The sequence below is a fragment of the Thamnophis elegans genome, chromosome 9 (genome assembly GCF_009769535.1).
Source record: "Thamnophis elegans isolate rThaEle1 chromosome 9, rThaEle1.pri, whole genome shotgun sequence".
Classification (NCBI taxonomy): domain Eukaryota; kingdom Metazoa; phylum Chordata; class Lepidosauria; order Squamata; family Colubridae; genus Thamnophis; species Thamnophis elegans.
The window spans coordinates 73920736-73933217 of NC_045549.1; the positions used below are offsets into that span (position 1 = coordinate 73920736).

A 12482-nucleotide genomic window follows, 5' to 3' on the forward strand; every position below is an offset into this window, starting at 1 on the left:
CAGTTATGATGGTTGCAGTGTCCTGGGAGGACACGCGAGCCCCTTTTGCGGCCTACTGAAAAGCAAAGTCAAAGGGGGAAATCAGATTCCCTTAACCGCGGGAGTTGTCAACATATAAACTGCAGCGATTCGCTTAACCGCGGCTGCGGGAAAGGTTGCAAAATGAATTTTCTCGCTTAATAGATTTCTCACTGAGCCACAGAAATGTTGGGCTCAATTACGTTCATAAGTCAAGGTCCACCTAAGAGAGTTTCGTTTGGTGTCTGCTGGTTTCCTGCTCAAAACTTTCTGCGATTCAACAGATTAATTTTTTTCCATCCTGTCCCCCAAACCCCGTTTTTTTTATCAATTTTTTTTTAAAATAAAAATGCCTGTTAAGGAACAAAGAAACTGCAAGCAGGGTCTTTTTCCCCGTTCAGTCTCATTCTTTTTTTAAAAAAAATATATGATTAAAATAACAATCTACTCGGTTGAAAATAACACGGTATTTTAAAAAAACAAAACCCGTTATTTCTCCCCCTCTCCTTCCTCCTCTTCTTTGTTATCTCGGAAGACTTAAAACCAGCTGCTAAAGTCAGCAGATGTTTTTGTGTCTCGCCCACAGACAAATTTAAGGAAATGGCATTTGAAGAGAGGAAAAGAAATTCAATCTTGTTTGGGGAAATCGGGCAGGTTTATGGGGCAGAAGATAAACCTTGTGCTTTAACCTCTTCTAGAGGACTGGAAATATTCCGCTTGGGTTGATGGAAAAGAGCACGTTTCTAACCGGCAATTCTAGCGTGTACGACCGGAAAATCTACCATATTTTTCAGAGTATAAGACGCACTTCCCCGAACCCCTAAAAGAGGGTGAAAAATTGGGCAGCGGTGGGTGGGCGGGGCCAAATGCTCACGGGAACTACAGGTTCTCCTGAACCGGCTGAATCCCACTCCTATCAGTAAACTGATTAAGGGAATCTAGCTTTGCTACCAACTTCTCTTATCTGAAAGTCGCAAAAGGGGCTCACGTGACCTTGGGACTCGGCAACGGTCATAAGTACGAACCACTGGCCAAGCAACTGAATTTTGTCTCCTGCAAACTCCACTCCCCTTTCACTCCTCTTTTATTCCCTCTGGGAGGGGCCATTCACCGTCCACCTGTGGCCTTCCTCCCAAGTCAATCCCTGTTCTTTAGCTCTTCCCTTCGTCTGGCAGCTCTGCGCATGCGCACACTGGGAATAGGCTCCAGCTGTTCGTCTGCCTCACTGATGTCTGGCTCTGAAGGCAGCTGATAACTGGCATATGGCCCTGGCCCCCTCTCTGCCTCCGACACAGAGCCCTCATCCGAGCCTTCCCCAGACTCCAGGACTGGCCCATCTTCCTCCCCAACCTCCTCACTGTCCAAAACTGCTACCAGCTGTGCAGGCCACTGGCGGGCCACAACCAGTTCTAGGTTGCTTCTCTCCTTGCTGAGTTGCCATCCATTGCTTTTTGCTCTGCCTTCAGATCTTCAGATTTTATTTTCAGTCCGAAGAACCGAGGACAAAAAAGACACCCTTACAAAAATATTCTGTTGTATCCGTCCTCTTTGTTATGGTCATCCTAAGTCAACCCAGGGATACAAAACAAGAACCAGAGCCACCATTGTGAAATATCTTGATTGATTAATGCTCAAAATATACATTACGATTGCACGCGTATCGATACGGCTTCTGTTTGTGAAAGCACATCTGCTTTAGAAAGATAAAAAAGACACGGCCGCATTTATTATCGCCTCGTTCTTCTTTTATAATTGTCCAAATTCATCTCTGCGTGGTGCCACGCTGTTTCCTCAATAATAATAATATCTTATCTTTTCAGGTACATTAGTACAAAGGCCGAGACCAGCCCTGTTTCTGAATAGATTGCAATAGGCAAAGGTTCCCATATCTCTATCGTCAATAGCCAATTCTATCCTCTCCATTGCGTTTCTGAAACGAAGAAGGCTTGGGATTTAGAATAGAATAGAATAACAGAATTCGAAGGGAGGTCTTGGAGGTCTTCTAGTCCAACCCCCTGCTTAGGCAGGAAACCCTACACCACAACCCTAACCCTAACCCTACACCACTTCAGACAAATGGGTATCCAACATCTTCTTAAAGACTTCCATTGTTGGAGCGTTTACAACTTCTGGAGGACAAGTTGCTCCACTGATTAATTGTTCTAACTGTCAGGAAATTTCTCCTCAGTTCTAAGTTGCTTCTCTCCTTGATTAGTTTCCACCCATTGCTTCTTGTCCTACCCTCAGGTGCTTTGGAGAATAGTTTGACTCCCTCTTCTTTGTGGCAACCCCTGAGATATTGGAAGTCCTTCTTTTCATTAAACTAGACATACCCAGTTCCTGCAACCGTTCTTCATGTTTTAGTCTCCTAATCCTCTTTGTTGCTCTTCTCTGCACTCTTCATAGAGTCTCCACATCTTTTTTACATCGTGGCGACCAAAACCGGATGCAATATTCCAAGTCTGGCCTTACCAAGGCATTAATTTGATCTCTGGGTAGAAGAGGTATAAGCTTCATTCCTTACTGGCTCCTGAAACTAATTCTCGGACCAAGAGAAAGCTTAATTTGGAGTGATGGAGACAGTTGAAAGATCCGGCAACACTTATTTGCTCCTGATCTGAGAATTCAGAGCCGAGGTGGCGCAGTGATTAGGGTGCAGTACTGCAGGCCACTTCAGCTGACTGTTATCTGCAGTTCGGCGGTTCTAATCTCACCGGCTCAAAGGTTGACTCAGCCTTCCATCCTTCCAAGGTGGGTGAAATGAGGACCCAGACTGTGGGGGCGATATGCTGACTCTGTAAACCACTTAGAGAGGGCTGAAAGCCCTATGAAGCGGTATATAAGTCTGCTATTGCTATTGCTAATTGATCAAATTCATGTATGGCGTTTTTACACCATCGCCTCCGATGGGTGAGTTCTGACTAGGCTTCCTGAGAAAACCTAAATCACAACCTTAGTTTTATTTATACGGCTGTAAATTATGGTTATTAACCATCCACAAGGCTTCACAAAGAGTCTGTGAAGATTCCGACAGATGTCTGCTCGAGTTGCCACAGTCTTTCAGGGGAAGGTTGATAAACACCCACCTTATCTCCCTTGGAATCCTGCCAGAGACCTAATTTGCCAAATGCAGAGCAAGGCCAAACTTAGCACAGAGTCAAACAGAACTTTTCAAAGCTTGAACCGACCAAAATGAACTAATTGCTTCCTGCAAAAGCTCACTTCCCCATTCGCTCCTCTTTTATGTCTTATGGGAGGGGCCAATCATCTCCAAGCCTTACTCCCGAGTCGACCCTGTTTTCTTAGTTGTTCTTGCCTTCTGGCAGCTCTGCGCATGCGCACACTGGGAAGAGGCTCCTGCTGTTCATCTGCCTCGCTGATGTCGGACTCCGGAGGCAGCACTTAATTACCAGATGGCCTTGATCCCCTCTCTGCCTCCGACACAGAGCCCTCATCAGAGCCTTCCCCAGACTCCAGGACTGGCCTGTGTTCCCGTGACCCGACAAAAGCGTGAACGTCATAAGCGCGCTGACAACACCGCGGGGCTAAAACCGCGATGTCACAAGCGCGCCGACAACAGCGCGCCGACAACAGCGCGCCGACAGAAGCGCGGTTTAATTTAAGGTAAGATTTACATTTAGGGTTGGGTTTAGGGTTAGGGTTAGGGTTAGGGTTAGGGTTAGGTTGAGGGTTACGTTACAGCGCGCGTCTGTCGGCGCGCTTTTGTCGGCGCGCTTTAGGGCTAATTAGTCGCTCATTCGTCGCGCGGTTTTGTCTCCGTGCTTTAGACACCGTGGTTTAGTCAGGCACGCTTTTGTTGTGCGCGCATTTGTGGTGGAACCCCGTGTTCCTCCCCAACCTCCTCATTGTCCGATTCTGCCGTCAGCTCCGCTGGCTGCTGGCGGCCCACAACAGGCTCTGCGGAAGGAATGTCAGATACTCTTCATGCAAAGATAAACGTGAGGCCAATGAAAGTATTGAGGAAACGAGAATGGCTGCAGCCACGCAGAGGGCTGTGGGCACACTGAAATCCCGTGGATTTAAAGTTGGATTGAGTCCACTGTCTTCTCGTTTGGTTGCTTAGGAGTGAATTTCAAGGAAACAAACGGTTTGTTTGAAAGCATCTGGAAGCAAAAAATAGTCTGGTCAGAAAATTAACCTCCGAGCAAAATCTCTTTTCTGTCCCCTCAGCCTTACGATGAAGAAGAGCTTAGAAAACAATCTTGCATCGGTTCATCCAAGTTTCCATGTACAAAACCCATGAACGACGGCTTGGTGGATGAAAGGAATAATGATTTTTTTTTTGTTTCTTGAAATAGATCCATGATGGATCTCTGCGAGACATCTGCCGAGTGAGTTTTGCCCCATTTTACCACCTTCCTTTCCACAGTTGTTCAGTGAATCGTTGCTGTTGTTAGGTTAGTAGCAATAACAATAAGCGCTTAGACATATATACCGCTTCACGGTGTTTTACAGCGCGCTCTAAGCGGTTTACAGAGTCAGCCTCTTGCCCCCAACAATCCCGGTCCTCATTTTACCCACCTCGGAAGGAAGAGTCAATCTTTGAGCTGGTAGGGATCGAACTGCTGGCAGTCAGCAGAGTTAACCTGCAATACTGAATTCTAACCACAATGGCTGTGGCAAAGAAGGACGAAGAGGAGAAGGCAGCGAAGGAATAAAGAAGAATGGAGGAGGAGGAGGAAAAGAAGAAGAAGAAGAAGAGCAATTTTAGCAATTTTCTAAAATAAATATAAATGAATAAATGTACAAACACCGCTGGCATTTACAAATTCGCCATCAGTCAATGGCAAAAAGGCAGCTTTACTCGGAACAGCTTACTGTTTTTTTCGAAGTATAAGACGCTCTGAAATATAAGACGCTCCGAAGTATAAGATGCGCCAAAGTATAAGATGCACCTAGCTTTTTGAGAGGAAAACAAGGGGAAAAAATCTGCTTCTGCCTCCCAGTAATTTGCCTCCTTGCAACAAACAGCAAACAGTACAGACGATATACACTCTTTGTAGTGTTACATTTCAGAGTATACTTGTACAGATGCTGTTAAAATTGATGTGGCTTTCTGGAAGTATACTTATTCTCTGTTATTTAAAAGAAGAGACAATAGCACTGGGCCTCTTCAGATCCAGCATTTATTTTAAAAAGCTTCCTCATTTTGTTAAGTTGTCTAGAACAATAATGAAGCAGTCTTTAAAAAATAAGTCTCATAATTTGAACTTTCTATAGACAATTATTGTTACTGTCTTACCTCCTTGCAGCAAACAGCAAACAGCCTGATTAGCTCAAGAAGAAAAAAATCTGCTTCTGCCTCCCAGCAATTTGCCTCCTGCAGCAAACAGCAAGTTTCACTTTCAGTTTCAGCGTGGGCCTCCCAATGATCAGCTGTTTCAAGCTGCAGGTAATGCCATAGCCTATTGCAGCCTCTGCAAGCCCCATTTTCCCCCTTTGCTGCAAGGAGGTAAATTGCTGGGAGGCAGAGGCCAAAAGGTGGGGGATGGTGGGTGGGTGGGGCTACATTCAGTGTATAAGACGTACCCAAATTTTCACCCTCTTTTAAGGGATAAAAGGTGCGTCTTATACTCCAAAAAATACGGTACATCCTGCAACCATACCCTTCATATGATTAAACAACTACATTTGCCTGTCTTGGGAAAGGACTCAGTAGGGTGAACAGAAACCCCAATGCTATTTTCTTTTTTTTCTTTTTTAAATATCCAGGCGACTATGCAACCCGCCGCAACAATATTTAGTTCCGCAAATTGCCAGGGGCTTAAATTATTAGGCGGAATTCAATCTGAAGCATTTGTTTAGATAAACAAGGCTCTGTAGCTCAGCAATCTGGACAGAAAAGAAAGCTCTCCGTGACAAGCCATAAACATTTGAAGGATAAACAACTCACGGTGATTTATCCCAATCGTTTTGGCACTTGAGCTCACAGGAAGAGCTCGGTGAAGAAAAACATCTGATTGGGAACTGTAGTTATTACCAAAAATAATAACTGAAAATGCTGCGCAGTTTTCAGCTTGAGCGGTTCCAAGTCCTGCCTTTGTTCTTAAACTACTACTGATTGAAAGGATTATTGGGCCAGCTCCTTCTCGGGATAGTCCGAGGATTCGTATATAGTAATAGCAATAGCATCTAGACTTATATATCGCTTTACAGTGCTTTTGCGGTCCTGTCTAATTGGTTTACAGAGTCAGCCTCTGGCCCCCAATAATCTGGGTCCTCATTTTACCCATCTCGGAAGGACAGAAGGCTGAGTTAACCTTGAGCAGGTCAGGATTGAACTACTGGCAGTGGGCAGAGTCAGCCTGCAATACTGCATTCTAACTACTGGGAAGGAAGGAAGGAAGGAAGGAAGGAAGGAAGGAAGGAAGGAATAGCAATAGCAATAGCAATAGCAGTTAGACTTATATACTGCTTCACAGAGCTTTATAGCCCTCTCTAAGCGGTTTACACAGTCAGCATATTGCCCCAACAATCTGGGTCCTCATTTTACCCACCTCGGAAGGACGGAAGGCTGAGTTAACCTTGAGCAGGTCAGCATTGAACTACTGGCAGTGGGCAGAGTCAGCCTGCAATACTGCATTCTAACTACTGGGAAGGAAGGAAGGAAGGAAGGAAGGAAGGAATAGCAATAGCAATAGCACTTAGACTTATATACCGCTTCACAGAGCTTTATAGCCCTCTCTAAGCGGTTTACAGAGTCAGCATATTGCCCCCAACAATCTGGGTCCTCATTTTACCCACCTCGGAAGGACGGAAGGCTGAGTCAACCTTGAGCAGGTTAGGATTGAACTACTGGCAGTGGGCAGAGTCAGCCTACAATACTGCATTCTAACTCCTGGGAAGGAAGGAAGGAAGGAAGGAAGGAAGGAAGGAAGGAAGGAAGGAAGGAAGGAAGGAAGCAATAGCAATAGCAATAGCAATAGCAATAGCACTTAGACTTATATACCGCTTCACAGAGCTTTATAGCCCTCTCTAAGCGGTTTACACAGTCAGCATCTGGGTCCTCATTTTACCCACTTCGGAAGGACAGAAGGCTGAGTTAACCTTGAGCAGGTCAGGATTGAACTACTGGCAGTGGGCAGAGTCAGCCTGCAATACTGCATTCTAACTACTGGGAAGGAAGGAAGGAAGGAAGGAAGGAAGGAAGGAAGGAATAGCAATAGCAATAGCAATAGCAATAGCAGTTAGACTTATATACTGCTTCACAGAGCTTTATAGCCCTCTCTAAGCGGTTTACACAGTCAGCATATTGCCCCAACAATCTGGGTCCTCATTTTACCCACCTCGGAAGGACGGAAGGCTGAGTTAACCTTGAGCAGGTCAGCATTGAACTACTGGCAGTGGGCAGAGTCAGCCTGCAATACTGCATTCTAACTACTGGGAAGGAAGGAAGGAAGGAAGGAAGGAAGGAAGGAAGGAATAGCAATAGCAATAAGACTTATATACCGCTTCACAGAGCTTTATAGCCCTCTCTAAGCGGTTTACAGAGTCAGCATATTGCCCCCAACAATCTGGGTCCTCATTTTACCCACCTCGGAAGGACGGAAGGCTGAGTCAACCTTGAGCAGGTTAGGATTGAACTACTGGCAGTGGGCAGAGTCAGCCTACAATACTGCATTCTAACTCCTGGGAAGGAAGGAAGGAAGGAAGGAAGGAAGGAAGGAAGGAAGGAAGGAAGGAAGCAATAGCAATAGCAATAGCAATAGCAATAGCAATAGCACTTAGACTTATATACCGCTTCACAGAGCTTTATAGCCCTCTCTAAGCGGTTTACACAGTCAGCATCTGGGTCCTCATTTTACCCACTTCGGAAGGACGGAAAGCTGAGTCAACCTTGAGCCTGGTGGGATTTGAACTGCTAAATTGCAGTCATCTGGCAGTCAGCAGAAGTAGCCTGCAGTGCTGCTCTCTAACCACTGCCCCCCCACCGTGCATGTAGTCTTTCGGCCTACAATCGAGGCCAACATGTACATTGCTAAGCGAGACATTGGCTAAGGGAGCTGTCCCCTTATTTTAACAACCTTTCTTGCCACCGTTGGTAAGGGAATCTGGCTTCCCTGTTGACTTTGCTTGTCAGAAAAGGTCGTAACAGGGGATCAGAGGAAACTCCCCTCCCCCCTGGGGATACGGCAGCGGTCATAAATATGAGTCAGTTCCTGAGGGTCTGAATTTTGAACATGAGGGTGCTGCAATGGTCATAAGTGGGAACAACAGCCGTCAGTGGCTTTTTCCGGCGATGTTGTAACTTTGATCAGTCACTAAGTGAAGTGTCGTAAGTCAAGGACTGCCTGTACATTTGCTGCCGCTATTAACCACTATTTGATTGGACTGCAAAGGTGTGGTTCTTGGTTTGTGAATGGGGGCTAAATCCAGAGGCCATCCTTTTTTGCTCATTTTAATTTAATCACAGTCTCTGGTTTTGTATGGAGAGATTCCTGATCTGATTCTTAGCAGCTCTTTAGTTGAGTTTCTAAGATAAAATCTGTATGGATCCGGAATGTTTTTCCTCGAAAAGATTAAAACAAAAAACAAAAATCAGAGGTAATAGCCAAAACCCGCAATGCCTGAGCCACGGGGGGAAAGCTTGGGTAAACAAAGCTGTTGAGTAAAAATACTTGAAAAGATCTGGATCGGGGAATAAATCACCAATTCATCTATATATTTTATATATATGAGGCTGGAGTTTTAGGCTTGTTGTTTTTAAAGGGACATAGAAAGATTTATTCCTTACAGTGCAGGCTTTAAAATAGCTGTTAGATTAAAGGCTTAGCAGAAAATTGGGACATATTTTGGAAAGAATGCCATGGGAGAAGATTAGGTCGCTGTTTCATTGTGGGAAAATATACTATTGAGAATACAGGAAGTCCCACCCCTTTTCATACATATATACATACATATGGATTAGTCTATGTTGTTATTAAGAGGTAAGTAGGTAGGTTAGATAGATGACAGATGATAGATAGATTGGTAGATTGATAGATGATAGATGATAGATGATAGATAGATAGATAAATGGATAGATGATAGATAGATAGATAGACAGACAGACAGACAGATAGACATAGATAAATGGATGGATGGATGATAGACAGACAGACAGACAGACAGATGATATAGATGACAGATAGATAGATACATAGATAGATAGAGGAAAGATAGATAGATGACAGACAGACAGACAGATGATAGACAGAAAGACAGATAGATAGATAGATTATAGATGATATAGATGTTAGAGACACATGACAGACAGACAGACAGATAGATAGATAGATATAGATGATAGATAGATAGATAGATAGATAGATAGATAGATAGATAGATAGATAGATAGATAGAAGATACATAGATGATAGATAGATGGACAGACAGACAGACATAGATAAATGGATGGATGGATGGATGATAGACAGACAGACAGATGATATAGATGATAGATAGATAGATGATACATAGATAGATAGATGAAAGATAGATAGATGACAGACATACAGATGATAGACAGACAGATAGATTATAGATGATATAGATGATAGACAGACAGACAGATAGATTGATAGATGATAAATAGATGATACCCTGTTTCCCCCAAAATAAGCCCTCCCTGAAAATAAGCAACACAGCAGCAGCCATGAGTTGACCACGCTCGCCACCTCCTGCACCTCAAAAATAATTGTGTGTGTGTGTGTGTGTGTGTGTGTGTGTGTGTGTGTGTGACCCTGAAGTTGACATAAGGATTTTGCTTACCGCCTTTGTTTTCCATCACGGCAGGGCAATCTCGAGGCCGCGAATGCCAACCATTTATTAGCCCACAGTTATCCCCACCAACGCAACGGGTCTTTTGCGTTTGGGTCGAGAAAGCAAGCTGGGCTTTCAGAGTTTATTGAAATGTGTCCTTTGGCACGCGAGAAGTGGATGTTTAATTTTTAAAAAGAGGAAAGGCATTTGCTGATCTTCCATTGAGGAGGCCGTGAACTTCAGAAGGCACGAAGGCTCACAGCAGCCTCCAGCTCTTTCGTTGTTTGCTTTGGGGAATAGCAACCGAAGGGGCAGCCTCCCCCCCCCCCCTCGTGGCTGCCGCCGGCCCCTTCTTCTCCATCGGCAACCTCGCTGGGCTTTTCAGCTCGCGGGAGAACCCGTTGACCGTCTCTTTGCCCGGTGGTCATTGGGCCATGACTGTCTCTGTCCACAGATTAGGCCTCCTCCGAATTCCATCCGCCGGCCAGTGCCGACTGGCGACTACCAGGAGGAGAGCCTTCTCTGTGGCTGCTCCGACCCTCTGGAACGAACTCCCCGTGGAGATTCGAACCCTCACCACCCTCCAGGCCTTCCGCAAAGCCCTTAAAACCTGGCCTGGGGCTAAAGAACTGTTGCCCCCGTCTCGAATTGGTATGACTGTTGTGTTTTTAATCATGCATTGTTTTTTTATGTCGTTTTAAATTCTTGTTTGTATCCCCCTTCCCTGGTTGAGTTGTGAGCCGCCCTGAGTCCCCTTCGGGGGGAAAAGGGCGGCATATAAATAAAATCAACATTCAACATACATTCAACGCTCTTCATCTCAATGTTTATGCTGGCCGCTGGGAAGGACCGGTGGTTACTCTGGATGGTTATCTTGACGTGAAAGATAGCATGGCTTAATTTGACACTAGAGGAGAAGAGCAGAAAACTGGAATGAAAAGAGAGAGAGAGAGAGAGAGAGAGGGGGGGGGGAGAGAGAGAGAATGATGGATGGGCTTGCGTGAAGAAGCAGCTCCTTGTTTACAAGAGGTTTGTTACGACTTGCCAGCTGGCGGGCCATTTAGCTCTTAAACATTTCGTTCATGTCTTTCATGTTGAAAAGTTGGTTTCTTCCTGTAGCTTTTCAACTGCAGCGCAAAAAAAAAACCAGGGGGAAGATAATGTCTTCCGTGATCTGGAAAGAGCATGGAGGGAATTCCTTTGTCTTTTAGATTTGCCTCGTTCAGTGGTGGTCTCAGGGAAAAAAAAACCCCCAAACCAGACATTTCTGTGCATAAAGTATTCTTGCTGCCATCAGCATATATAACATCAAAGTTCCCCTTTTCCCCTCCACCAAGTCTTTTTCCATTAAACCCAAAAGAAAAAACTCTGGTTTTCTCTTTAAGAATTTTCTGGATTAAGCTAGGTATTATCATCATCCTTTAACGACCCCATAATCCCCTGCAGGGTAGAGTCTGGGCAACTGAATGGAGCTAACAGAGTCTTTAATGGCCGGATGCCCTTCCTGTTGCCAGTGCGGAGGTTTTTTTCCCCAGCAGATATATTCTCATTGTGCCCAGAGAGAGAAATATCTGCCTCTACCTAGGATTGAACTCACGGCCTCCTGATTGTGAAAGCACCAGATCAGAGTACATACAGGGTGACTATTTTGAGACAACCCAGGAGCAAAATACAGTAAACAGAGGTTTGTCTTTCAAATAGTAGTTTATCTACAAGGAATATATACATACATGTACTAGGCAAAGTCAGGCAATCAATCATCAACTACAGCAGGGAGAGAGCTCTTAGTCCTTTGTTGCATTTTGGGATTGGGGGAAAAAAAAAGGAAATTAAGCAAGTATCTTATTTGTTTTTGTTTTTCCTTGTAGGACAACGTTGCCTTGTTCTTAAGAGGTTGTAGGGAAGTGGGACTGAAAGAATCTCAGCTGTTCGACCCCGGAGACCTGCAGGAAGCCACAAGCCGAACAGCAGTCAAGTAAGTGAAAATAGGTTCATCCGTACATGTGCACACAACCCCCCGCACATGTGTGCATGCTCCCCACGCATGGGCACGCATCTCCTGCATGTGCCCCGCCCCTGCACACAAGCACAGCAGGGACCCGAATGAATGAATGGAAGGAGGGAGGGAAGGAAAGAAAGAAAGAAGGGAGGAGGGAAGTGAAGGAGGATTGAAGAAAGGAAAGAAGGAAGGTGGGAAGGAGAGAGGGAATGAAGGAAACGGAATGAATGAATGGAGGGAGGGAGGGAAAAAAAGGGAAGGAAGGAAGGGCAAAAAGAAAGGAGAGAGGGAAGGAAGGAAAGAAAGAAAGAAGGGAGGAGGGAAGGAAAGGAGGATTGAAGAAAGGAAAGAAGGAAGGTGGGAAGGAGAGAGGGAATGAAGGAAATGGAATGAATGAATGGAGGGAGGGAGGGAGGGAAGAAAAGGGAAGGAAGGAAGGGCGAAAAGAAAAGGAGAGAGGGAAGGAAAGAAAGAAAGAAAGAAGGGAGGAGGGAAGGGAAGGAGGATTGAAGAAAAGAAAGAAGGAAGGAAGGAGAGAGGGAATGAAGGAAACCAAGAGGGAGAATGAATGAATGGAGGGAGGGAGGGAAGGAAGGGAGTAGGTAGGAGAAAGAAAGGAGAGAGGGAAGGAAGGAAAGGGAGGGAATGAATGCATGAATGAATGGAGGGAAGGAGGGAAGAAAAGGTAAGGAGGATGGAAGGA

The 12482-nt window shown here is 45.1% G+C and overlaps 1 protein-coding gene across 1 annotated transcript in view; it reads left to right on the forward strand.

Annotated features, from left to right (window-relative positions):
• The window catches only part of LIMCH1 (LIM and calponin homology domains 1), a 156028-nt gene that overhangs the window by 75404 nt on the left and 68142 nt on the right, over positions 1-12482 (forward strand). The window contains exon 4 of the mRNA XM_032223520.1: positions 11649-11755. Coding sequence (XP_032079411.1) covers positions 11649-11755 — 107 coding nt within the window. The remainder of the gene's footprint in view (positions 1-11648; positions 11756-12482) is intronic.